We start from the raw sequence: 27,922 nt of genomic DNA, 5'->3' as shown, positions 1-27,922 counted from the left end.
ATGGGCCAAGCGTTGGGGGAGGAGCGGTGCCAGGGAGGCCTCCCCCAACAGTGTCTCTGTCCCAGCTTGTACTATACTCCTGTCTCTTCTCCTTTCCTATCGCTACAGTCCCAACAGGGCGAATCGTAGGCGATCCGCTTTTTGGCGACCAAATCGAGCTTTTCCCCTTGCCTCCGGTGGCCTTGCCGGCGCTGGAGGATGGGGAAAACTTCAATTTGGTCGTCCGGTGTATATACCCACTACTATTAGATTTTGTTTAAGTAGGTTAGGGATAGGTTTATCCATGTCGGATGTGTGGCGTGGATCCTTCTACTGGTGATGCTGCGTCTTCGGCGAGAGACGGCGTGGATGCATCGTGGTTGGTTCATGCCTGTTCAGGGCAAGCTCCTCCAACGTCTACGCCGGTTTCCATGCCTGCACGGAAGGTGACGGTATCAGGTATTTGACTGCGCCGGCGCTGAGGCATGGTCTTGTCTTCCTATGCTGTTGCGGCTCCGGCGAGCGACGGCGGGAATGCGACGAGGACGCCATGTCGACTTTAGACGTGGGCCTCTCCAACATCTCCGGCGGCTTCCCCGACTTCGCGGGCAGGTGGCAGCATCAGGTTTTGTCCCTTCCTCGTCTTCGTCGTCGCTGGCGGAAGATTCGGAAGGTATGGCTACCAACTCGAGGAGAAACCGAACTGGGTTTTGGATCCCACCTTCTTTGGTGGTTCAGTTCCCCTTCAAGGTTCGTCGTCGTCCGGTGTGCTAGGGGCTCTGGTCCTTGAGACGTCAGATTCCTCGGTGTCCGACGATGTGATGGCTGATGGCCATCTTTTCCAGCCGGGTCGTTCAGCGGTTACAAAGCAGGTCGGGTCGACGTGCTGCACAAGACGGCACCAAAAAACTTTGTTTCTTCGCCAAAGAGGAGGTCGGCTTCAAGCAATGTGCTCTGGCCGGTGGCGGCATGGCAGACCGAGAGGAGTTTACAAGGACCGAGTTGTAATTTTCTTTCCTTTCAAGGGTGTTCTTGTAAGATTTGGGTTGTAATCACCAAAAACTTTATGTGAAATATAGATCCCAAAAAAAATACTTGGATCTGTTTAACTAAGTTAAACGATCCCAAATCACTAAATTAATTATAGATTTTTTTCATAATAAACATATTTGAAGATATAAAAGTTGATGCTATTTCTATTCTTTTTTGAGAGGGAGTATAGTATAATTTTGGACATATTTCCAACAAACATTTGACTTTTTTTTCAGACAAGTAGATTTCCAAAACTCCATATTACAACCATACAATGTGTACCCTGTTTTACATGCGAGTACTGCACCGACAAGCAATTCATCATGGAGCAAAACAGCAGCTGCTCATGTTAGTGACAAAACGTATAGTTAGCCGGTTACTTCTGACTCATCTTTTGTTTGATATATCTGTGCTACATGTTTTACAACATATCGGCCACTGATAATAAGCACACTGTTTCTTACACCTTCCAGCAATACGTGCATACCAATGATTATTGCAAGAGCTAGTATTGCTGGTACCACTAACCTATGAACAACTGTGGGTTCATCTTGCAAACTATTTTGACTAAAAATGTCCCCAAGGACTGCTTTCTTCTGGTAGTGCCAATATCAGCAGTACCCTCTTCTGAATCTGAATGCTTCTCCACCAGACAACTAAAATTTCTGGAGAAGAAAAAATTGTTCAAGTTCCTTTAAAGCCTTATTTGGATGTTGCCCACATGACTCAAGAGTCAAGGTTGAGCCTAAGCAAAGCTCGATGAGCCCAACATCAGCTCGAACATGTCATCTGGAGTAAGAAGGGTTGTCCCACCAAGAATAAGCTCCACATCCGGTCTACTGCTCTCTGAGACTGCGGTCATGACTTCCCGGACCTTGCATAGAATAGACCATTTAATTTGTCAGGACACAGTTTACCATATTGTATGTTATAGCACATTAGCACTATTACTCTCTGACAGGCTGTCACTAAGATATATGGTTTCAAGTTCAGCCCTTCTTTTCAAGAGAGAACTACAAGGTGGAATTTTGGCGATTGTTTATCATTAACCCAAAACTGAAAATGGAGATCAATACAAATGCTTTAAAGCAGTAAAGCTGCAGTAACTAAAACCTTATGTGTCATAGCCATAATCTCAGATTCAACAGAACAATTAGAAAACAGTACACTTACAAAAATATATATAATGAAAAAGGAAAAAAATATATGGTCCACAGTAAAAGTAATCTGATAGAACAATTTAGAAAATAGGGAAACGATTATTAAAAAAAACTTGCCTTGCTTCCTTTGGACCAAGATAAACACATTATACAAAAAGTATATATATGTAATATCGACTATCGTAGATAGCCAATAAACTCAAACATCATTCTTCATATCATAGGATAATAAATGACAAAGATAATGGATTTCCATTGAGATTAAAAGCTAATGACAGGTTCGTTGTAGTTTCATAGAGATCAAATATTCATGTAAACACCAACCATACTCTGGGAGGAATAAAGAATTATCTTGGCATGAATAACTGAAACCAAAGAAAATGGACCATACCTCAAGAGTATTAATACCTCCCAGAACAAAAACGATAAGAACAGTTTGATCGCCGAAGGTTGGTTTAGACTGCAAATGAAACAAAACTTAGAAATGAACAATTTAAATAGAAACAGGCAAGAAAAACTGCAGAACTCAGCCTGTCCAAGCCCGAATCTACCTAATCCACTTTTGAATAGGCGACCAACAGTTGATGAATGATACTCGAGGCCAGGTACATCATACCTCGACAAGAGAGCTAATAGTAACTTATAAAGCAAGCCTTTCCTCGAGTAGCCGTCAGTCTCGAATCTACTTAGTGCTGCTAGACCTTCACCAAGGGTTTGATTTCTTAACCTCATACTGGATAATTTGTGAAATTTTTTGAAAAGCTGATCAATCCCTATCTCGCACTTCCAACTTAAGTTGCATGTCCCCATAAGCTTCCTCCTTTTGGTGATCAGTATTATCACTGTCATCCCAGGTGCCCCATTCGTCATCAAAATCGTCAGTACTGGGTGCTGCCTCACTTGAGTTTTTATTCCTCTCACCATCCTTAGATCTAGCTTTAGCTTCAAGTTCACTATCCAGGCCATCAAGGAAACGCAACTTCACAGATGATGACCGTTCAAGGATAGAGTCCACTATAACATCCTTAAGAGACCGCTCATCTTCCCAAGAAAAGGGACCACCAGCTATAGATGTAGGGAAATTTTCACCAGCTAAGATATATCCGATAATCGTTAGAAGCAGTACATCCTGGAAACTAAGTAGGCCCTGTGAAGACTCCATTGTAGTAGTTTGTGTGTGTGATTCAACTGAAGTGCTAGTGTTGATGAAATCACGAAGCTCACTGGCAAGACTTTGAGTTGTCTCTGCAGATGTCACACTTAATATTCTCTCGGCACTTGTAAAGGCGTCCCAGCGAGAACTTTGAGGCTCCCGTAGAGTCATTTCAGCAGCTAGTGCTAACTGGATAACACCTCTGTTTTTCAACAATGATAACTGGTCTCTAGAAAGCATTTGCACCATAGAGCGAATCTCTGAAACAGAAGTGGCTCCTTGTCGACCTTTAGATGCAGAGGATAGCTTCCCATGCTGCAAGGCTTCGACAAGCCATTTTTTAATCAGCACTAACCCATCTTTTGCTCCTCTGTCTAGTAATGCTTCTAAGTAGTGTACTCCAGCACAATTGGATAGGAATGAGCCACTTATAGTGTCAAATTCACAGCCAAGTACGTGATCATGTGCTTTATCAGCGTAATCAGGTAACCAGCTAACTTCAGAGTCAACATCAACAGAGTTCCATCCTGACGCAAATGACATGAAACCTTCAGATAACACACTGCTCCTAATCTTTGGTTCTTCCTTGCTAAAGATTGTCTCAAAAGGAACTTTTATATCCAGTGGGGAACGTTTAATGGTGCCTTGAGAATGCTTGCTTGGAGTTTGTGGATTTTTCGCTGCAGAATTGGATGACATCCTTTCCTTGCGCGGCAACGAGGATAGCATCCTATCAAGGAATGAGTCACCATGGAAGCAAGGAGTTAGGAGATCAACTGTACGATCTACGATCAGTAGACCAGCAGATCTCTTATTGCGACCAACATCATATAGACTTGACATATCCATCATCAGCTTTCCAATGACCTTCGATGTATCACCAAGTGAAAATATATCAAGCTTTAGGTCCATCTGCACATTACAATGAAGAATTGAGATCAACAAAGTGTATGCCTTTAAAGAACAGACAAAAGTCACAAGAGATTAATCTCGATGCGTAAATCATTACCTTATTGGCCAAATGGTACAGGAACTGAGCAGTCAATGTCACTCCTGGAGGTACCTCGTCACTATCAAACGGTTTACCAGTAGATATGGAGGGTAAACCAGGGCCAAGGGAATCTTCATGATGATTCGACAGGCTTGAGTCAGCAATTATGCCTTCAGAGGGCAAAACAAAAACCCTTGAGGAAATAGGAGAGAAAATCATCGGAAAGTGACGCACAGCTACAGACAACCTTCTCCCTCTTGCTTCTACCTGGCCCATGTCATCATCAAAAAAATCCCTTTTCGTTGGGCTGGATTCAGAATTAGAGCCATAATGCACCCCAGAACCCCACTTAGAATAATCATCAGCGTCAGAGGTGAAATCACTCGCTGTTTTATGAATGTTTTCTTTATGTCTGTCTAACTTCTCATACTTCTTAAGAAGCTCATCATGGTCCTGAATAAGTAAGGTTTCATATTCCCGAAACGCATCTGGCCCGAGTGGAGAATCAACATATGCTGAGTGTCCAATCTGCATTAAATTTCCCAAATGATTCAAGGTCCTTGCAAAAAAGGAAGGCAGTGTATCTATATAGTTTCAAGAATGCTTTCAAAAACAAGATGAATAGCGATAGCACGATAAACAGTTATGCAGCATTTTTCTCAGTGACGCTGAAGTTATTGTGGATTACAAAGAAACCATATTCCTCAAGCATATTCATTCAGTAAACAGTGAATAAGATATAGCCATATAGGGCCTGTTTGGTTGGTGCCTAACCGTACCACACCTAACCTTAGGCAAACAGAAAGTGTGGCGAACAAAATCCCCTGGGAACATGCAAGTTGCTGCAAAGACTACAACTGAGAAGATAAAATGATCAAACAGTTAAGATACAGGAAGTGCTGCCTACAAAATTTAATTGAAACTGGCAAGAATATTTCTGCTTTTCAAAAGAGAAGCAAAAACTCTTAAAGGCATCCAAATATACTATAGGGAAATATGTATGAAGATAACTCACTAAAGAAAATAATTTCATGGTAGGATTCAGGTACTTCAAAAGCAATCTAGACTACACACATCATACTCTTTCAGGGATTAAGCACCTCTGAAATAGCTGTCAGTACAGTACAATGTGAAACGGTTCCATGGTTGCTCAGACATCGCAAAATATACCGATGTGCATCACTGAGAAGGCGTGATGTCAGCACTATGATCTTCCTTGGATTAGAAAAACTTGATTGCCAGTCAGCTGCCTGCAATACACAGGGCGCAACAGGTGATCAGGTAAAGAGCAAAGCACAGCCATCTGCTTTATTTCATTGTTTATCGCAGCAAAAGCACAGGAAGCCTGGTTATTATTATGCATAAAAGTGGAGAATGAATTTGCAGGCAAAATTTAACAGGAAGGTATTAAATTTGGGGCTTCTCATGCATCAGAAGTACTGAAACAAACAAATATGTGGATTAAGACCAACATGCAGCAGCTAAAAAGAAGTTAAAGAAAACCACAGCAAAAGTCATATATCCGTAATAACGTACAATTCAAGAAACTTTACGATGCATTATTGTCTATGAACTTAACATGGAGGAAATATTTTCAATGCCATCTTAGGTGTCATATTTAGACAGATTTCCCTCTTAATATCTGTCATTCATTAAAATCCTTGGAGTTCAGGCATAGAGCAGGAAAATGAACAAATGAAGCATATCTTTCAATTTTCATGTTGTAGGACATTCATTAATCATGCATACAACAAACAAAAAACAGCTGAAAAAAGTGTTGCATTGTCATATTTTACCATAGATATTATCTGCTTTCTGCTTTTAGTTTCATCAAAGTGAACGCATTCAAAGATGTCTCTAAAGCGGCTACTGTTAAAGATGTTCCATGACAGTGTCAAGGTCAAGTTTACCAAGTGAACTAGAAACCTATAGATCTTTAACATTTGCGCTTACAACATGCATTTACTTGCTTGAGGGGTCTGACACCCGAACATGTTGAGCTTTCATTGCAAATGAACTTTCAAGAATATTGCAAATGAGATTTCAGCACACAAATGAACTTTCATTGCAATCTACAATATTGATACTCCTTAGTTTGTGGTAGCAAGGTGTTGCAGGAATCTCACAGCATCGAGAGGGGACGCATTCTCCAAGCTGCACACAGCACGAGCACCGAGTTCAAGAAGCAGGGGGAAACCTCCTATGAACTGAAACGCCTCCAAGGTGCCCGCGTCAATATACACTATTGAATCTGCGATCTCATCTCCAATCTGCAACCACAATTAATAATAATAATAATAAGTTCCATCTTGGAAGCTGAAAAAAATACGAAATGTTGACATCCCAAATTCTGAATGGAACAAATACTTGTCACATTATCCATGCGAATTGAGCCGATTACAAATGGCGAATTCTCAGTTCAGGACCTCAAAGATTATATTTTTTACAAGCCGAACTGCTGGGTTTTGTAATCAGATATTTCAACATTAAACTTGGCACAAGAAAAGTGAACCAGTGTGGGGTTTTTTTTCCCCAGTGGACACTGAACAACGCAAAATTGTGTGACTACTAGGAGCGAAAGAAAAAAAGAATCGAGAACCCAAATTTCCAACCAAAGTAGCTGAACTTCAAACCCTATCACATGAAAGAAATTGAAACATATCTCCTAGAATGCGGAATCAGCAGCAAGTCGAGAGGAGATCCGACCTGGCGTATGGAGTCGATGCAGGAGGCAATCAGATCCACGGACCCCATAGCACCGTCCCCTCCTCCCCCTTATCCTCGAATCCTCCAGAAGGTTCAAAGAGATCGCCGGGGCGCCACCCTCCCAGCGCCGGCGATGCGGAGGGATCTTGGGGAGGGGGAGAAGAGAAGCGACAGCAGACCACCGAAACAGGGCGAGAGCTTTCGTCCCGTACTCGTGCAGAACCCGCACGGTGGATTCTCCACCGTTCGGCTGGCCCCGAGCTGCGCTGTGGGTCTTCGGCTCTTCGCCGGAGGACTCGCTAGCGGTGAGTCGGCGACTTGCCACGGACGGCGGCGACGAACGAACGATGGGCCCGTGCTGTGTGGTGGTAGACTTGAGAAGTGTACGGTTTCCCCACGTGGAAAATTAGGCATTGGGCTATTACCCTATTGGGCCGAGACGGCCTGCTTCATAGACTTACAAGATGAAAAAGGAAAAAGAAATTGACACAGTTCAGGGTGAGTTTTTTTTTTTTTTTGTTCTAGAGAGGAAAAAGTCTATTTTGGCCCTGTTCGCTGGTCTGAAACTTGGCTGAAAAACACTGTTGCAGCTGAAAAAAGAAGCCGACAAGCCGAATATGGGGTAAGCCGAACAGGGCCTTTACCTCCTGAACTATCATCAAAGTTTAGTTTTCCTCCCTGAACTCTAAAACTGGGTAAACCACCTCCCTCAACTATTAAAACCGTTCATTTTACCTTCTTGACCGTTTATAGGTGGTTTTCGAAGACGTTTTTGTCTTTTCCTTTTTTTATTTATTTCGGCTGAATTTTTGAAAAATCATAGTAAATCACAAAAAAATCATAAAACGAAAAATCTAATTTTCTTGGACTCCACCTGAGTTGATCTACATAGTAAACATATAATATGGTATGCTTTAGTACAAAATTTTTATTGTAGCTTTAGATCTATGTTTTTTTGTAATTAATTCATAGCTGAAGTTTCTATAGTCCAATTGTGGTGAACCACCATAAAATTTTCACCATAAAAATTAGATTTTCAATTTTATGATTTTTCTATGATTTACTATTATTTTTCAAATATTCAGCCAAAATAAATAAAAAGAAAAAGACAAAACCGTCTTTGAAAACCACCTATAACTGGATCAGGGAGGTAAAATGAACGGTTTAAAAGTTGAGGGAGATGGTTTATCCAGTTTTCGGATTTAGGAAGGAAAACTAAACTTCTATGGTAGTTCAGGGAGGTAAAATGAACCTTTTCCTTCTGGAGACTAGCAGGCATGTGCTCTGTAACGGAACCAAATTCATAATGCAATCGGACTCTGTATCATCGCAGATACCAATTGTAACTCATATGACCACAACTGCCATATCCTCGTCATATGGTTGAAGAAGTGAGCTTCTGAGATGAGTTGTAGCCCTTTTTTTCGAGCGAGATGAGTTGTAGCCTGTCTTGTGCTTTTTAGTTTTTAGCAAACAACAATGTGAGCTTAGAGAAAGAGGGCTCCTATTTCGATGGCCCCCGGAAGGAGATGCAAACCGCTGCTAGCAAGTCCACAGCTGCCACACAACTGCAGGAGGAATGGCAGCCAGAGCATATAGCTTTTGTAGGAGGGTGGTAACAGAGCAGCAGTTTGAGAAGCCAAGCTTCAGAGCAGCAGACAAGTTGTAAGTTGTAACTTGGTATTGAATTGAGTTGTATCTCAATATTGACTTTAATGATTGAATGCCTTTGTCACTTTGTGGCTGTTAATTATTGCATCAATCTAAGAATGTTAGATTGCAATGCTTGTTGCTTTTTTTTAATAAGGAAACCAAGTTCCAGTCTCTACCATCCGGAAATGGTACATAGCTGAGCGTCACGATATAAGTCAATGCCATGAGACGAAAACACCTAAACAAAAAACAAACACAGAGTTCAGCCCATCTAGTGAGCCCCGCACATGAAGGGAAGAACTAAAAACCAATACGATTTGTAAAGTTCCAACCAAACTTCGCAAAAACAGACATAATCACCATCTCCCATCTTCTACAACCTTTCTTGAATAATAAACGTTCCTCCTCTTTACACAGCATGGACCACCGACGCGCCGTGAAAATTACCTGCATGGAAGCATTAGCTTTATCCTTGTTAAACACCGTATTATTTCTATTCAACCATATAGCCTAACAGAGCGCAGGAGCTCCTAACAAAATTCGGTTTCGTAGCTTTAGATCCAAAGCATGTAACCAGGAACCAAACAAATTAGTAAAGCTAGTGGGTGGTTATTAACAAATTAGCAATGCTTGTTGCTTGGACAGTGAAAAATGCAATATTCAAAATATACGTTGGACAGTGGACATTGTAAGAAGGTGGACACCGAATATACGCCAATTCAGAAATTGACTCTTGTTGTTTGAACTGTGGACACTGAATATGTCATTGTGATGTAATGACCGGACAATTTTATAGATATGTTGCTCCCAGAATGTATGTTTGTAATTGCAAAATGGAAGCACCAACTTGAATTGAAGCATGACAAGCACCTTACGTGCATACAGACTTGCATACTGCTGTGTTCTTGCTTGTAAAATGGCAAGAAGGTATGAGTTATTCTTTTTGAAAGTAGAGTTATGAGATTACTTCAGTTATTTTTTTCTGCAGTTAGAGTTATTACTTGATCTTTTGAAAAACTAGAAAAAAATGGATTTTTAAGCCCGTCGCAACCCATGAGCAAGGACTTCCTGTTTTACAAAGAGAAGACAATTGATATTGTGTTTTTCTATAAAAAAAAACGTGGTTATAGCTATGGCAAGATAGTATAATCTGCAAGTAGACACAAGGAGTTAGACATTCTTTTCGTAAGTATATAAATCAGTCAAAGCTGGTGGTACTGATTGCCATAAAAATGACTTTGTCTCACCATATACCTAGACGACTATCTCATGTGCAAAACTGATTTATCATCATCATCTTGATTCTTAATTGGCTAGATATATTGTGAAATTCCTTGTCATTTCGGTTGCAACACACGCACATGAACCTAGTACTTAAATAATACAATAATAACAACGAAGTTAGTTAAAAATGACGGAAACACTCTTTTATAGGGCGTGCTTCTGTCCGGACGGACCCCGCACTCGCTTAAACTGCCCGCTCGCTCTGCTCGCAGGACAGACCCCGCACTCGCTCGTGCCCCCGCCGCCTGCCCGTGCCGCGCACGGCGAGCCCGACGCGCTAGGCACTCGCTAGCTCGCTACCGCGACTCCCGTCATGGCCGTGTTGGATCCGCCTGCCCCTGCCCCTGCCGAGATCTGTGCCACCGACGAGCTCCACACCGGCGACCTCCGCCACTCCGCGGCTTCGAGCTCCGCGTCGACGAGCCTTCATTCGTCTAAGCAGCAAGCATATGCTATGTTGAAAGCGCATGTTGCAATAGTATGTTTTCAGGTGTTTTAGATGCTTTCGAGGTATGTTGCAAGTGTTGTATATCGATGTTGCAAAAGTAGATCAGGATGTTACAATGTTGTAATGGCTATACATGTATGTTTCAAGTGTATGTTCCTAAATATTTTATCTGTTTCAGACGAATGCTTGCAAGTGTTTTGTCTGGATGTTGTAGAAGTAGATATAGATGTTTGCATATACATGCATGTTGCAAGCATATGTTTCAAGTGTTTCCAGGCATATGTATGTTTGCAAGTGTTTCATCTGGATGTTGCATATGTTTACAATGGTTTTCAAATATTTTTCGGACGTTTTTAGCAAGTGTTTCAGACGCTTGTTTCAAGTGTTTAATCTGTCTTCTTTTGTATTTTTCCAACTGTTGCATCTATATATTTTAAAGAGTACTCTATTTTAAAAGTAGATTAGGTGTTGCACATGTGACGTGCGTGGGAAGTGGCCGGCGACGTGGACGATGTCCTGAGCGGCGCGGGACCACTACTGGTGCACTCCTTCATGAGCCCGAGCGCCCGGCATGCTCTTTGTGCGGGTAGCGTCCGGATCGGGCTTTCGAGTGCTAGCAAGTCCATAAAAAAAAAGAAACGGTCCACAGGGCATTGGTCCCGGCTGCCACCATTAAGGCTGGATAACGAGCTGGCTCGGCTCGGCTCGGCTCGGCTCGTTCTGGCTCGTTAAGATAACGAGCTAGCTCGGCTCGGCTCGTTATCCTAACGAGTCAGAAAGCCAGCTCAGCTCGGCTCGTTAAAAGATCGAGCTGGCTCGTTAAGCTCACGAGCCAGGTATAAAAAATACACAAAATATAATATTTACATTTATCTAAAGTTTGAGAATAATAATAATAATATAAAAGAAATGCATCTAGACCACCAGTTAATTTATAGGGTCTAGACCAGTTACCAGTCAATTGTAAAGTGCAAGACATGAAGTAATACAAAAACTAATATAAGTTTTGATACTTTTTTTCCTAGAAGTTTGGCTCGTTTAGCTCGCAAGCGGCTCGCGAGCTGACTCGAGTTGGCTCGTTATAGCTAACGAGCTAAAATCTTGACTCGAGTTGGCAAGCATATTTGTTTCTCTCTGCCTGCATTACTTTTCAAAATCTGTAGTCTAACCACGGAGCATTGATCTCTTTCAGATGGTCGGGTATTTTTCACCCATGGGTAAACGGTTATGGAGACTGTTGAAACATACTCATACCCGCGTACCCAATAGATGAAGGGTTTGATCCATTTATGTACCCGTGGGTAACGTGTTTAGTCCATATTTATTTAGTCCATATTTAAACCAATACCCCGCCGGTATCGGGGAACGGTCCCGTTGCCATCTTTACCGCCAAAGTTGCCAGCCACCGAGACCGTACTTGAGGGCAGTTTCTGAGCCACATATCACAACCGGTCCACATGTCGGTAAATGCGTCGCCACGAGCTTCGGGTCCAGTCATCCAGATCGATCGGACCCCGAAAAAGCAAGCTGTATCCAATTATCCATACTCCACAGGCTTGAATTTCTTGTGGCGCTGAGGCTCTGCCGATTCCGGCTCCAACCTATTTACTTGAAGGAGAGAGGACTCTGCTGCTACCTTGCTGTCACTCACTACAATGGAAACGGCGTCATGCTTCCTGACCTCCAAAGCATCGTCCAAGAGCATGGCGGTGCTGTCGCCCACCGGCTTCGCAAAACCTAAGCCTCGCCTGCTCTTTGGCGGCCGCCGTGCTTGTGAGTGATGTCCTGCTCCTCCTCTTGCTTCCTTCCTTCCCTTGCTCGATCACTACCGTCACTAACCAGATCGATCGGAACGAACATACGCAGGCTGCAGCATCAACGCTCGCGCGTCGGAGGACGGCGGCGCGCCACCGCCCATCGATGCCGACTGGCGGTCATTCCGCGCGCAGCTCTACTTCAACGAGCAGTACGCCAAGAGTAGCGTGAACAATCCGGGCGTGACGACCGCGATGCCGTTGCCGCCGCAGCAGCCGGTGAAGAAGATCGGCGACAAGTGGGCGCACCCGCTGGTGGAGCCCGAGAAGGGGTGCCTCCTGATGGCCACGGAGAAGCTGGACGGCTCGCACATCTTCGAGCGCACGGTGATCCTGCTCCTCTCCTCGGGCGCGCGGCAGCTGGGCCCCGTCGGCGTGATCCTGAACCGGCCCTCGCTCATGTCCATCAAGGAGGCGTCGGAGACCATCTTCGCGGACGACGCCGACATCGCCGCCGCCTTCGCGGGCCGCCCGCTCTTCTTCGGCGGGCCGCTGGAGGAGTGCTTCTTCATTCTCGGGCCCCACGCGGCGGCCGCCGCCGGCGGTAACGGCGGCGGTAGCGACGTGGTGGCGCGGACGGGGCTGTTCGAGGAGGTGATGCCGGGGCTCCACTACGGGACGCGGGAGACCGTCGGGTGCGCGGCGGAGCTGGCCAAGCGCGGCGTGGTGGGCGTCCGGGACTTCAGGTTCTTCGACGGCTTCTGCGGGTGGGAGCGCGAGCAGCTGCGCGACGAGGTGCGCGCGGGGCTCTGGCACGTCGCGGCTTGCAGCGCCGCCGTGCTGGGACTCGCCACCGTCGTCAAGGGCGGGCTCTGGCAGGAGGTGCAGGGGCTCGTCAGGGAGAGGAGGGTGTAGTGAACTGCCTGCTGCCTCACTGCTGGGTGGGTCAGCAGGAATGGCTTGTAATTACTCAATCGATTAATTAACTTGCAAGTTAAATCAATGCATTCATTTCGAAAGCATTCTTCGTTGACGATCCAGGCTTGAAATATCGATCGAGAAATAGAAAGCAGAAAGCTCCGTGTCTGTGCAGAGCTTGAGGACACAACTGAACTGAAGAGCAGCATTTTTTTCTTGCTATCATCAACCAAAGATGAAGGTGTTAATTACAATTCCCAGAACGAACCAAAAGATCAAGTTTAGGATCTGTCCAAGGACTAGTCAATTCCACAAATCATTTGTCAATACTAGACCTGAATTTGGTGCCATTCAAATGCTCCTGCTTAAATCATTTGGCGCTGCATTTACAATTAATGAACAGCATTAGTAAAAAAAAATCCACAAATGTATGTCTATAATAAGTTCAGGAGAGCCATGAGCTAGTAGTAACTAGTACCTCTAGATGGCACCAACAGCAGGACAAACTAGCTAAATCTGGGCAGATGTTTCTGAACTGTGGCACTTTCAATAGTGAGAATCAAAACATGCAGTTCACAAGAGTAACCGTGGGCAAATGTATTGACCTCGGTGCTTGAACTACCTCAGCAGTGCTTTTCAGTGAATGAACGGTACTTTCCTCTCACAACGAATCAGCATAAGTCAAATTTCGCTAGAGGAGTTCGCCGAAGAAGATGAGGGAGAGGCAAAAGGCAAACTTGACCAGATCCAGAGGAGGCACAGAACTCCAAATCCGGCGAGCTCGTGCTCTTCACCGGTACGGTCGCCACCAACGAAGTCAGGGAAGCCGCCGTAGATGTTGGAGCCGTCCTCCGTACGTCCACGCCGTCGCCCGCTGGAGACGTCGCCCAGGAAGACGAACCCACGCCACATCGCCGGCATGGGGAAACCTAACCCTAACTTATTTAACCTAAACCTAATAAGTACGGGTATATACAAATCCTCCGCCAATTCATCCAGCCCCCCTCCTCCTCCGACGCCGGCGAGGGCGCCGGCGAGGGCGACGGGGGAACGCGAGATCGCCCCTGGTCGCCGCTCTCACTGTAGCGCTCTACCAGGGACGGCGAGGGTGGAATGATACGTGACTAAATTTGCGCATGTTTGTTGACCTTGACTGTGGGCCTGTGTTGAGGTGGTGGCCACTGCTCGGCCTTACGTCTTGAGGTATCTAGCTGGCATCTAGTGGGCTTGGGCAGCAGCTCTCTCCGTCGATTTGGCCTTCTCTAGCCCATCACTGTCGTGAGGTCCATCGGCATCAACCTTTGTAAGTTTTTTATTTTTTGAGCGAATCAACCTTTGTAAGTTGTAACGGCATCTGGCATCTCCTTAATACGCGGCCCAAACACACCGTCGTTCTTCTGGAGAGGAAAAGCTGCGCGGAAAGCGACGGCCTCCGGAGCCGTCCGTCCGTTCGAGCCGGACCTCGCGCCGCACCGGGCACAAATGCTGCCACCACCGCGCGCGACGGCGACCATTTTTGGTTCGGGGGTTCCCGGTCGCCGGTGAGGAGAGAGAAATGCGAATGCCCCCATTTTTCGTGATCCAGAACAGAGCGCGTCCCGCTCGCCGACGACGCTTCTTGTGGGCCGCGTGGGCCCCGCGGCGTTTATCCGGTGTGTGTTGTGGCGGTGGCGTGGCCCGTGCGGTGCAAAAGAGTGTTCAGCTGGGGCGCCCCAACCTGGTCGAGAAAGGCCAAATTCCAGTCCACATCCGCCTCCCATCGAGCGTGCAGCTGTCCATGTCCAAATCAAAATCCAAATCCAAAACCAAAAAGGAGCGAGCGAGGAAATTTCATTCCTTTTTTCAAAGGATTATTAATTGCAAATAATTTGTGACTGTTAGTAATGAGTTTGTTATTTCTCAAAAAAAAAGGTAATGAGTTTGTTTGGTACGTGGCGAGTGCCGCTGCTGCATGGCCCAGCGCCACAGAAATGTCGTTTGTGATTTGTGTCCGCGATGCGAGACATGATGCCCGCCAACCATCCGTCTACCCAGCCACCAAACTCCCCACCGAGCCGTAGGAACCAAGCAACGCTCTTTCTCTTTCTTTGTACAGAAAGAAAGGAAACAAAAAGGCAAACATTATTGCTCCCTTCGTTTTGAAATTTATAATAGATCTCTTTTGTGTTTGTAAGTGATCTAAATTTATAGTAAATAAAACTTTGTAATCCGAAAGTTTTTTTGACAAGAGTGTTACCATACCACACATCAAGGAGGTTAATTATGAACCTATGTTTATTTATAGCATGTTTGGTTTTGGGTTCGGGTGACACTTCGACTGTATTTTGGTTAGTGAAGTGGAGTGAACGCTGGCTTCGAGAATGTGCTCGTCCGATGGTTTTGACGAGAATGAGGAGGTCCGTAACTTTTGGCTGCTGGTGGAACGACTCGACGGCGGATGAGCCGAACGGATGCTTCGAACCAAACGGCACCTTAGGCTCGGATACAGGTTCAGATCGTCTGCCACCGTTACGTGGTGTGAACCAAACACATTGTTAATGTTTTAATGATGCTGATGTGATAATACTGTAAAATATTACTGTTATTCTATAAACTTGATCAAACTTAGTACAATTTGGTTTAAAACAAACAAAGACCCCTTATATTAGAGAGGCTTGGTATATGTTTGACAATCAAAGTTAACACAAAATGGTTTAAGTAAATGGTGAACTAAAGGCATATTTGGATCGCCTAAGATTAATTGTTAGCCAGGGCTAAAAGCTACTCATCTAACTATTAGGCTATTTACACGCGTGTTGGATCTTAGGTTAGAAGGTGTATATAAAATTAGTAATAAACTATCAGCCCGTGTTAGCTAATTGTACTTGGCCCACCATCAGTCCTGCTGTTCGGATGAAGTAGAGCTAATGTTGCTAAAAAAAGGATAAAGTATTAAAGTAGAGTTAATTTCCGGCACTCCCTAAGCATATTCATTCAAGTAGTTTACAATGATATTAAAAAGAAATGCTATGCCTGGATCCAAGATGCACAAAAAAAAACCTCACACGTGAGGCACAAACATTTTCTCACAGTTACATAATATTTCATATGCCTCTTATTGGAAAAAGAATTTTTTTGAATAAAAGAACCCAAATAGGACCGGCATCGCCAATGATGAGAAGAGCCCAGTCAGCAGGCCCGGCGGAGCACGCCGTCCCGGCCCCGGACGGATCTAGGTTTCCGTTAACCTCCTGACGCCCTCACTAATCCACAGCTCCCAGCGCGTGCCACTGATGTGCGGGCCCCGCTCGTCCATCCCTAGGATGATCGCGCGGGGTGAGAGGGAGACGAGCACGGACGGCGAGATCTCTCCACTCCGGCTCTCCCCCACGAATCGCGGGGCCGCAGAAACGATCCGCGCACACACCACATCCTGATTTCCTCTCACTGCACGGCGGTCCCACGTCACCAGCATTCCTTCCGTGACCCCACCCGCACCAGCGGTGTAGGCCTCGCCTGCGTCCACGTAGCATTTTCAGGCGCTAAAGCAGGGAGGGCTAATTGCGTCCGCAACCAGACGCCCGCCCCAGGCCCCAGGCCCCAGCTGCTAAACACCCATCGCCTCCTCTCTATTCTATTCACCCGCCTCTCCCCTCTCGCTCATCACCGCACGCGCGCACGAACGCTCCCACCCCCCTCCCGCTGCCGCCGCCGCCGCCACCGCCACCGCCACCGCCACCGCCTTCAAAACCCCAGCGCGAGCCGAGCCCGACTCGGTGTCCTCAACCTCCTCCTCCTCCTCGGCGGCGCGGGCGAGCCGGCCGGGGAGAGATGGCGTCGGAGGACGTGGTGGGTAAGTGCAGGGGCGACACGGCCGTCACCACCATCGTCAACCTGGCGGAGGAGGCCAAGCTCGCGCGCGAGGGGGTCAAGGCGCCCGGCCACCATATCCTCACCATCTGCAAGTCGCTCGTCGCCGGTGGCGTCGCGGGAGGAGTGTGAGTCCCCTTCCCTTCCCTCGCCTCTCCCCTGCTCCGATACTCTGCCTCTCGTCGTCCTCGTCCTCCTCCTCCAGTCCTCCTGGGATTGGATTCGTCCTCACGTGCCTGTGCCATTCGGTTGTCTAGGTGGGGGTTTCCCTGATTGGGGTCGGCTCTGGATTTTGTTGTTGTATAGGCTACCGATTGGGTTCGGCTTTCTGGGATTTTGTTGTTGTAGGCTACCCAGAGTTTGATCCGTGTGGGTGTCGTCTGGCTCCTGGTATAGGGAATTGGGGGTTCCCGTGCTGCTTGTCACGAGTTGTGTGCGTACTCGTCACGAGTTGTGTGCGTGCTTGGCCTGGCTTATCTCAACTTGATGCGCGATCGTTGGGCGCGGCCTGTGTGATCTGTGTTGGATTCGCACAGGTCTTAAACCCTACACGCGAGCCACTCAGATCTCGGTTCGTTGACTGATCACTTGGTTTGATTCGCTGGGAAACCACGCGGGGAGACACATTGACCATGGGCTGTTCTTCTCCACTGATCTAAACCATTTGCCAACTACTCGAGTTTTGGTCGATCTATTATTAATTCTCCAGACAGGATTCCATTCCCAAAAATAATTTAAAAAATTCCAGATGCATATCCGTTTTTGCCAGTTGCCATAATGGTCCCCTTTCGACCTTAAATTTCAGTAGTTTTTTTTTTTTTTTTTTTTTTTTTTTGCGTTTTGTTCCTTCTCACTATTGGTATTAAATTGCTAGGGATGCGTCCAGCGTTCTACAGAGTTTGCTCACCCGGGGATGGATTTGTTTTTTTGAAGGAAATAGTAAAACTGTGTTCACATAACGAGCTGTCTTTCGGGTTTGGTCAGTGTTCGGTAATAACTGACAAATCCACTAGAAAAGGAACGATTCACCACTGAGTTCATGCATCAGAATTTTGCTGTTGATGTCTCTATCCAGCCACTTTCCATTATTTGGAATTAGTTTAGATGTATTCAGCATTTTTTAGTAGTATAGTGTTCTTCCTATTGTCATTTGTCATCACTGCGTATCATCTACGTCAGCAACACTGAAGGCCTACCAGTGTTTACTTCATCTGATGTCCTTGGTTTTTAGAAGACTATGTTGACTTGATCTTGTCTTCCTTTGTTAGGATTAGCCAAATTATGCTTTAATAGTCACCTGAAGTCAGAGCTTAAACTAATTTTCTATTTAATTCGTTTTGGTCATTTTCAAATGACGCATACTGAAAGCGCAGATGAAAACTAGGAATATCTTAATGATATATGTTGATGAAATGGTCTTTTGCTCATTGATGTGCTTCATTTCGGCTTGTAAATTAAACCAACTATTCTCTTGGATCAACTATTGGTGTCTCTGCATGCTCTAAATTACTTTATTTGTATTTTGCACAGGTCACGTACTGCTGTTGCTCCGCTCGAACGATTGAAAATTTTGCTTCAGGTGAATTCCCTGTTCTGATGAATTTTCCTAGGTTCTATTTAATGTCTCAAATCAACAGTGTATGGTTGACTGAGCACTGCTATATATAACAAGTTAACAACCTGTTTTGTGCAATGTCTCCATAAATCAGGATTGCATTGAATGAATGGTTTAAGAACTTGGGTTGTGAGTTGTATAAAATTGCTGTACATAAACTTTCCTGATTAATGTGGTAACAGTGTTTTTTAGTACTAGCATAGCTAGAGACAGGATGCAAATTGAATCTTGACCGTGTTAATGTATATCTAATTTGCTCTATCTATTCTAATGCAAGACATGTCTTTTATAATTAACACAAGTAAAGTAGCTTTGGGTGCACATAGATTGTTCTTGTTTGAAATGTGAAGTAGTGTGTCCTGTGAGATATAAAGGGACCCAGTGCTGGAGGCTCCCACATGAGTGGGGTCTGGGGAAGGGAAAAACCGAGGCAAGCCTTCCCCCCGCAAAATCTGCGGAGAGGCTGCTTCGAACCCGTGACCTGGTGACTCGGTGAGACAGCACTCACCACTGCACCAGGCCTGCCCTTCTCCTGTGAAATATAGTGTTGGGTTAAAACTTGAAAAGATCTCATCTGTTGCCCAACCCTAGTTCAACAATTGGTAATGCTTCCCATAGTGTTTGTGTGAGAAGAGCGCGCGGGGTGTGGGGGGGGGGGGGGGGGGGGGGTTCTACATTATGTGGAGTTGACCTCTCACTTAATTTGCATTGCCTACTCAGGTTCAAAATCCACATAGCATCAAGTACAACGGTACAGTTCAGGGTCTCAAGTATATCTGGAGAACTGAGGGCCTCCGTGGACTTTTCAAGGGTAATGGTACCAATTGTGCAAGGATCGTTCCAAATTCTGCCGTGAAGTTTTTTAGCTACGAGCAGGCGTCAAAGTATGTCCTCTTTTTTCCAGTCACTCTTAATAAGTTGTCCTGTTCTGCTACCACTTAACCACTATTTGTAGTTTTCAGACCTTTTCTCTGTTGCATGATTACTCTTTTATCCTGAAATTGGTTAGAAGCATTTCCTTTTTTACTCTTCTTTTCTCTGTTCTCAGTGTCATGCAAAGCAATAATTGATTGTTGTTGTCTTTCTCTATTTGTTTTTATAGGGGAATTCTGTGGGCCTACCGTCAACAGACTGGGGAAGGTATACCTTTTGCTACTATGTTACTGCCCAAATTAGATTTCCTGCATACTCATTTATTTTCAAGTGGAGATTGCCATCATATTCTACAAAACCTGTTTTTTTCAAGCCTGTGTATACTTTTAGTTGTGGTTAGCTCCCAGTTATTAAATAATCCTGTTGCGTAAAATCTTGGCCTTACCTAACTCCTAATCATTGGCTGTGCTTGTTGCAAATATTTTCAAGAAAGGGTGTAGGATTTGACAGTATCCCTAATTCAGGAATTGGGGTTTCTATTGAATGAACTGCATGCATAGAGAAAATTTTGTTTCTTAACTTGTAACCTTGCATGTTTCATTTGTTGCCCAACTCTGTCACCCTTGCCATGGCTTAAGGCCAAAACATTATGTGCTTGGTTGCTCGCCAACTTTAGACTGAGGTGTGCCAGGCATGCTCTTTCTTTATCACTTGTCAAATAGGTAACTGAAATCTAGTTAACCTAATATTTTTTTCCAGTACTTCATATATAGAGTGGAGAAATGGGTAGAACACTAGCATCATGCCCATGTGCAAGTGTCAGCATTTCATGTCTTTTACTAGTTTGCTGAGTCTACATGCGATGCCTGAAAGTTGCTGTTGAATGTTCAGTTTGGTGATATCATTTGCAACTCCCTGAGACACAACATACTTCTTACTTGCCATGTATTGATGTTTTCAGATTACACATGGTTCAAAAGTTTCTCACAATGATTTCACCATTTGCAAATTGTGTTGTGCTTTGTGGTACAAAATATTTCATGCATGCATGAGCTTCACATGAAATAATTGGTTTCAGTTTTAACTGCATTATCGCATGAAGTTGATAGAAGTTTCTGAATTCAACAACATTGGTATGTTCCACAGAGGATGCTCAGCTTACTCCACTCTTGCGCCTTGGAGCTGGAGCCTGTGCTGGTATCATAGCCATGTCTGCTACTTACCCAATGGATATGGTTAGGGGTAGGATCACTGTTCAGGTACCGTATAGTTTTCAATGCTTTCAAGCACCATGAGATTGCCAATCTTGGCAGCTAATCTATAAGCCACTTTGGACTTCTATTCCATTTCGTTTGATGTTTTGCTGACTGTGAACTTACATATGCAGACAGACAAGTCTCCCTACCAGTACCGTGGTATGTTTCATGCACTGGGTACAGTCTACCGTGAAGAAGGCTTTCGTGCTTTATACAGAGGGTGGCTTCCATCTGTAATCGGAGTTGTAGGTTTCTTGTAACTATTAGACTATTCCTTTTTTGCTCTTGCTGATGAGTACTTACCACTTTATGCTTTGAGTACTTACCACTTTATGCTTGGTTATCTTCATGAAGGTTCCTTACGTTGGCCTCAACTTTGCTGTATATGAGTCCCTCAAAGACTGGCTACTCCAGACAAATCCATTTGGCCTTGCAAATGACAACGAGCTGCATCTGGTTACAAGGCTTGGGTGTGGAGCTGTGGCTGGGACTATTGGCCAGACTGTTGCATACCCTCTTGATGTCATCAGGAGAAGAATGCAGATGGTTGGTTGGAACCATGCTGACTCTATTATTACTGGAAAAGGCAAAGAAGCACTCCAGTACAATGGCATGATCGATGCATTCAGGAAGACTGTTCGTCATGAAGGCGTTGGTGCTCTGTACAAGGGCCTTGTTCCGAATTCAGTCAAGGTAATCTTTGTGACAGAAGTTTTACATGCTTTCGGTGTTGTTCCCTAATGTTGGTTGACAAACTTCTTTGAGGAAGTTTTTATCAAAATTTCTTTTCTAAGTTTGTTTCTAAAATTGTGTATAGTCTGTTTCTAACGTTCTGTCCTTGTTTTGGCATCTTCAGGTGGTGCCCTCAATTGCCATTGCATTTGTCACTTACGAGGTTGTGAAGGATGTGCTAGGAGTAGAGATGAGGATATCAGACTAAGGAAGCGGGGGTAGTGCTGGTCGTTATCAACTGCTATTTTTGTAGGTTTTGGGGAGTTCTGTTTTTGTAGGCAGGGCGAGTAGGAGGATATGACTGCGGCGGCTCCATTCAGCATCAGGCCCTCTCAGCCCATGTTGATATATCCTGCTACTGGCGTCAGGTCCTAGAATTGTTGCTGGATCATGCGAAAAGTAATAAGTTGGCTGTAAAGCTTTAAGCACTTGCCTAACTCATAAAAAATCTATTCCTTGTTGATGTACCGAGATTGAACTTAAAAGCGGTATTGCGTGCTGGTAATAGTTGATTCTAATGATTTTTCTCAGCCTGTGGCTTTTCACTTTCATGCGGTTGCTGGTGATTTTAGCCCATCTGACCGCCAAATGTTTGGTTTACCTTGTGACGGCGTTCAGTGTGCCCTTGCATCGTTCTAATGCATGGATTTTGAATTCACCTGTCTGCCCGTTTCAAGTATATTAATGTATGTTTAAGGGTGGATTGGTTGTGTATTCGTCTGCTTAATTTATGTACGTGATCGGAGAAATTCTGCAATTGATGGTCGTACGGAGCATTTGTTTTTGAAACATTTGTTCATACATCTGAGAAGTAATTCTCACATAATCAATGGTCTAGTTGACAAAAATGTTATCATCAGAATACACCAGCGAAAATTCCTGCATTCTCCGGCTAGTTCAGAGTCTGAAGCGTGCCCCCCTCCGGAACCGCGCCGCCGGGGAGACGGCACGGCAGAATTCAGGTGGCCGTCCGACTTGATCCCCTGCATCCGCCTGATGATCTGCGGCGGCCTCACCACGCCCATCATCGACTTGGACTTCTCCATCGACTTGGATTTCTCCGGCGGCCCTGCACCACCATGCATTCTCTCCCCCATAGCATCATCTACCATAGCAAAGCAAAAGGTGTCAACGACGAGCAGCAGGGACAGAAGGCTTGCCTGCTAGCCTGGAGGCAACCCTGCTGCCATCCAGCTTCCTCGGCGACGCCTTCCTGCTGCCGGCGCGGTCCGGCAGCGACCGCGTGGTGGTGGTGGTGGTGGTGGTGCCGCGGCTCGACACGGACAGAGCATCGGCGTCCGACAGCGTCGCGCTGCCGCTCTCGTCCCGGCACAACGAGGTGCCGTCGCTGCTGGAGTCGGAGGCCTTGTCCCTGCCGCCGCCGATGTGTAGGATGGCCGCCCGGCTCCTCTCCTTCTCCACCACCCTGTACGCGAACATCTGGAACGGCACGTCGGAGACCCGCGGCGCCGCATTCCCGGACCCGGACTGCCACGCCGGGCTCCTTTGCCGGCTCGCCTCGATTGTCCAGGTAATCCACCGGCTGCACGGGAGGCGGCGGCGCCGCGTCTGGCTGCTCCGCGGGGGCCTGGTTCATGACCACGAACCGCTTCACGTAGCGGAGGACGCGTCAGACGGACGCGAACGCCGGCCGCTGCGCCGGGTCCCGTGCCAGCAGTAGCACCGCTTGGTGAGGCTGGTCAGGTACTAGGGCGCCTGGAACGGAACAGCGGCCGCTCGCCGGCGCGGATGTTGTTGCTCATGTGTTCCCCCCTGCAGGTGGTTGTCCTCGAATGGGATCTTCCCCGTCAGCAGCTCGAAGCAGACCATCCCGAAGCTGTACACGTCCGCCTTCTCCGTGCACTTGGCCGCCTCCTGCTCCAGCACCTCCGGGGCGTACCAGATGCAAGGGTTGGAGGCGGCGACGGCGGCGTTGATGGCGTTTGCTGCTTTCGCCGACGCCCTAGGGCTGGGCCTGGGGTTGGCGGCGGCCACGGTCGCCGCGGACTGCCGAACCGGGCGACCTTGACGTGGAGGGGCGCGTCGCCGTGCCGCGTCCTGACGAGCACGTTGGACGGGTTCAGGTCGCCGTGGTAGATCTTCCTCGAGTGCAGGTACTCCATGCCGCGCGCGATCTGCAGCATCACGTCGACGACGACGGCGAGCGGGAAGGGCACCCGCCGCTTGGCGCTGTTCACCTCCTTGACGTGGCTGGCCACGTCCTTGGTCATGAGCTGGTCCATGACGAGGAAGAACTCGCGCTTGTCCTCGTCGTGGAAGCAGTACCGGCAGTGCGCCACGGAGGTGAGCAGCGCGGCGTCGGCGCCCACGGCGTCGGCGTCGGCGCCCACGAAGTGCTTCAGCGCGAAGGCCTCCCCCATCCACTGCACCTCCTTGAGGTTGCCCACCAGCCGCCTCCGGACGTGGAAGTCGCCCTGCAGGAGCACGGGCCCCAGGTGCACCTTCCCGCGCGGCGCGGTCAGGAGGTCGGCCAGCCGGTGCTCGCTCCTCCGTTCGTCGAGGTACTGCAACAGGAGCCACCGGTCCTCCTTCCACGACGCGTCCATCCTGGCGGCGAGCTCACGCGTCGTCAGGTACCGCGCACCAAGCCTCTGCCAGAACAGCCTCAGCTCCAGCAAACCAAGTTAGCTACCCTCCCTCCCTCAGGCTCACGACCCTTCGATCAGGAAAACCTCCTGTTTTGTATGTGCCCTGGCTCCGAACTCTATATAAGGGCAATTAGGGCACCCTTTTCAGACATTCGGAGTCCCCTACTCATTCACTCACTCTCCATCGTAGCAGGGCTCCTGAAGCTTCCCTTCAGGCTACCCGCCTCCTAGCTTTAGCTCTTGTTCCTCTTCCACCATTCTTGCACCCCCATTGTAAGAACTTCAGAGCATTCAAGCGAGGAACACGCACTCGATCATCTCTAAGACTGGACGTAGGGCTTCGGCATGTACCAGTATAACTCCTCGTGTCTTTTGGATGCTATCATCGTCTTTCTAGAGCAGCACGGTAATCGTATAAGTTTACTAGTCCGGTTTACGAAATACCGACATAAAGGTTAGGTATCTCTCCCTATGGTATATCCTGTGTGGGCTTGTGCTTGGGCTGTTGAGATTGTCCCAGGTTATAGCATACCTAAGGGCGGAATGAAAGCTTGGGTATCTCTCCATGTGCGATATCCTCTGTGGGCTTGTGCTTGGGCTGCTGAGATTGGCCCAAGGTTCGGGCAATGTTGTTCTTGTACCCCTTTTTCTAGGGCAGTTTTTTTATGACCACCAAAAAAGGATACTATTTGGGTGCTGTTGGAGCAAGAAAACAACCTCATCTTACCCAATATGACAGATTTATATGGATGAGGGGTCTCATTGGGGAGCTGCTAGAGATGCTCTATGGGCACTAGGCACGACTGTGGGGATTGGCTACCTCCTTGAGCCACTCATATTGTTTGGCCTCTTTGTGAGGGTGGATGACCCCATATCATTTCGGCTCGAAGGTGTTAAGGCCAAATGGCTTGCTCTAAGAAATTTGTTGTGTGGAAATTTTCTTTTAGGATGAATGCCTTCGAGGTTGTAGCTAACATCAATAAGAATTGGTTGGTTGGAATTATGTTAATTTGGTAGAATTAACCATGGGTTGCCTACTCTCTACGGATGTCACTCTAAGCTATCCTAGTATTGACGAAATAAATGAGGAATCTAAGAAGCCTGAGCTGACTTCTCAGGAGGATCTTGGTGTTGAAGTTGCATCAATGCTACTAGAAGAGGTGGCTCAAGGAGGGGTTGTTGACTCTACACACCAGGTCTGGGTTTTCTATACATGGTTTCTCTTTGTCTTTCTGAATTGCACCTGGTTTTTGTTAATGTTTGTTATGCTTGATGATTGCCCCATATCTTGTTATGTGCCTAGTGCAGCTTAGGCAAGGCAATGTAGTATTTTTTTTTATTTTGGCTTGTTTGTTGTCTAGAAAAAGCAGGCAAGCTGCTGAAGTTCTATATGGCCTCTGGATAACGGGAACATATACCCCTACTACTACTGCACACATCCCCATGTGCATCTAATGGTGATGCACATGGGGGCATATGCCCTTAGGGGCAAAACCAACATTCTAAAGAACACGAGAATGTCCATAAAAATCCATCCAATACATCCATATTTCCTACTGTCCTTACTAATGTCATCCTTCTTATTGTTCTAGTCGACTATTGTCCTCCTTATTATCGAAGTCCTGCATATCACATATCAACAACCTCTACCCGCAAACAATAGATAAATCATTACATCAAACAATCAGAACAATAAAACAATAAATCAATCATTACATCAAAGCGGGAGGTGGTGGGGCGTAGCGGGCCTCCTTCTCCTCCCCGTGCCAATGCACCTCACCGGCAGCCTCTTCTCCCGCCGCCGACACCCTGGCTCCTCGCTGTCATCCTGACGTCGCCTATCCTTCGTCCGATAGCTGGCCGAGTTGAGAACGTGATAGAGGATGGCATGTGGATCCACATGCCATCCTCTACTAGGATAGATTTGGGAGGTCTGTTTCAGGTAGTGTTGCTGGAGAAAATAAAAAAAAAATAAGTAGTATGAAAATAGATGGCTATCTAAATAGAGGGTTTGTTTTGGGTAGCATTGCTGGAGATGCTCGAAGTGGTGGCCACCTAAGTCCATTGTGGGCTCGCTCTCATATCGAGTGTTGTTCATTAATTAAGAAAAAAAGATAGGTCTTCTGGCGCGTAGTTATAGAGCTGCATCTGGGGTGCTGTTTGCTTGTCTCGTTTTGCGACGTGATCCGATTACACCGTGAATGGATTCCATTGTTTATTGTTTGTTTGCGGCACGGTGTGATCGGTTGGCACGGAAACGGTTACGAATCTTCAGGATATCGATTACGCCCGATCGCGGCCGGGAAGCACTCGCGCTTGCGTCCTGTAAGCCGCGGCAAGAAAAAAAACTGCTTGCCGATTACCCGCCGTGGAACCAAACAAAAATGAAAATAATCATTCCCTTCCCGTTGCCCCCTGGGAACGATTATCTTTACGTTGCCGTTGCCGTTGCCCTTCTTCAAACGAAACAGCACCTGGATTACTGCAGGCACTTTTCTAAAACCGTCATTGAATTGTAACGTCCATATGGGATTCCTTAACGATACCAGAAATGAAATTTATGCAAGAAGTTTTTTTTTAAGATGCTGGCTGTGAAAATGTGTTTCAAAGCTACATGACACCTCAACCATCTCCGATCGGCACGACCCATAATTTTGTCATGCAAGGGTGCCTATAAGAATAGTTTTCTTTTAATGTTGAATTACTGATATGATAGAATCTACTATTTGTTCCTCTCGAGTAGAGAAGATCCTACTCCTAGCTAGGATCTCTCTATCATAACAATAAATTGATATTGTCAAATCACCGTATGAGCAGTTTGTGTACTTGTCAACTCTGTAACGACCGTAGCATAACTTTCTATTTATGAATTTTGTAACGATTAAATTGTTTTACGTTCTCTGTGTCTGTTGCATCGAGTTTGGAATGATGACCAGCCAGAGTTCGCGGTGTTGAAATGTCTTTTTTGGCACATTGTTGCGTATCGGCGTTTGGATTATTGTGCACGGTTTCTGAGGAGAATGGCCTTTGAACTAAAATGTACATTCGGGTTTCCTTACAAAACAACTAGTGTAATTTACACAATAAGTCTTTGTTAAGAAAGCCGTCTATGAAAATATCGGGTCGAAAGGTATAGGGCGCCCCTACCATCTCCACCCACATGGCATCACAATTTTGCTCGTAGAAATGCAGGGGTACACATGAAAATAATTTTCGTGGGACACTACTAGAAACACAAATCACCTTGAGGGCCGAAAACCACTAAGGAAACACCTAAAACCTCCTCCAAGGAAACAAATCCTGGCTAGTAACCGTCAAGCGAAATCCGCCAACATTTTCCTTGGAGCATCTAATCCCTAAGTAAATCCTTGGGGCCCAAGACGATTTAGGATTCTGATAGTGTGGTAGCGATATGTTAGAGTCTATGATTCGTTTCGTTCCTCTCAACTAGAAAAGATCCTAGCTACGATCTCTATCATAAAAACATTGATGCTATCAAAGCTCGCTCGATGTGATGGTCGGATGATGATGGTAAACGTGGAAATGAGCTATCATCTTTTAATGCTAGTTACAGAGCCATGTTCTTTCGATGGTATTTTCCGAAACGATCATCTTTTGTAGCAGGAAATGAATTACCCTTCTATAAATAATGGAAACCTGAACCTCCTCATACAAGGCCAAGATGATGGAGGGAGGTTGCGCTGAGTTCCACGATTGCATAGGTGAGGGGTAGTGCTCACAGACAACACAAACTACCGCGCAGTTGTATAGGACCACAAGCATTACGGTGGCATGGCGGAGGTGAGAAAACATGGGCTATTTTGCATGCAAGTATGGTTTAACCTTGTAGTTTGTAAATCTTTGGCGTATGTACTCTTGAATGACGATCTACCCCGTTTGGCTTGCTGAA

The 27,922-nt window shown here is 46.1% G+C and overlaps 3 protein-coding genes and 1 pseudogene across 3 annotated transcripts; 2 read left to right on the top strand and 2 right to left on the bottom strand.

Annotated features, from left to right (window-relative positions):
• Window positions 1–1,223: 1,223 nt before the first annotated feature.
• On the bottom strand, window positions 1,224–7,437 carry LOC136516263 (sec1 family domain-containing protein MIP3-like). The gene is given in 8 exon segments (XM_066509618.1): window positions 1,224–1,885; window positions 2,563–2,631; window positions 2,703–2,942; window positions 2,944–4,236; window positions 4,334–4,843; window positions 5,416–5,565; window positions 6,442–6,585; window positions 7,022–7,437. Coding segments are annotated over 8 exon segments (2,583 nt in total). The 5' UTR covers window positions 7,070–7,437; the 3' UTR covers window positions 1,224–1,756.
• A 4,584-nt stretch (window positions 7,438–12,021) lies between these two features.
• On the top strand, window positions 12,022–13,163 carry LOC136517075 (uncharacterized). The gene is made up of 2 exons (XM_066510590.1): window positions 12,022–12,179; window positions 12,273–13,163. The coding sequence occupies exons 1-2, from the start codon at window positions 12,062–12,064 to the stop codon at window positions 13,073–13,075; spliced, it is 921 nt and encodes a 306-aa protein (XP_066366687.1). The 5' UTR covers window positions 12,022–12,061; the 3' UTR covers window positions 13,076–13,163.
• A 3,561-nt stretch (window positions 13,164–16,724) lies between these two features.
• Window positions 16,725–21,933, top strand: LOC136516403 (mitochondrial adenine nucleotide transporter ADNT1-like). The gene is made up of 8 exons (XM_066509793.1): window positions 16,725–17,055; window positions 18,458–18,506; window positions 19,263–19,426; window positions 19,645–19,682; window positions 20,562–20,674; window positions 20,803–20,916; window positions 21,026–21,364; window positions 21,528–21,933. Exons 1-8 carry the CDS (start codon window positions 16,889–16,891, stop codon window positions 21,609–21,611), a joined length of 1,068 nt encoding a protein of 355 aa, XP_066365890.1. The 5' UTR covers window positions 16,725–16,888; the 3' UTR covers window positions 21,612–21,933.
• Window positions 21,934–22,086: 153 nt separating this feature from the next.
• LOC136516145 (uncharacterized) lies at window positions 22,087–24,042 on the bottom strand (annotated as a pseudogene).
• Window positions 24,043–27,922: the final 3,880 nt, after the last annotated feature.

The sequence above is a fragment of the Miscanthus floridulus genome, chromosome 17 (genome assembly GCF_019320115.1).
Source record: "Miscanthus floridulus cultivar M001 chromosome 17, ASM1932011v1, whole genome shotgun sequence".
NCBI lineage: Eukaryota > Viridiplantae > Streptophyta > Magnoliopsida > Poales > Poaceae > Miscanthus > Miscanthus floridulus.
The sequence above is the reverse complement of the archived record's forward strand: the minus strand, read 5'-3'. Positions and strand labels throughout refer to the sequence as shown.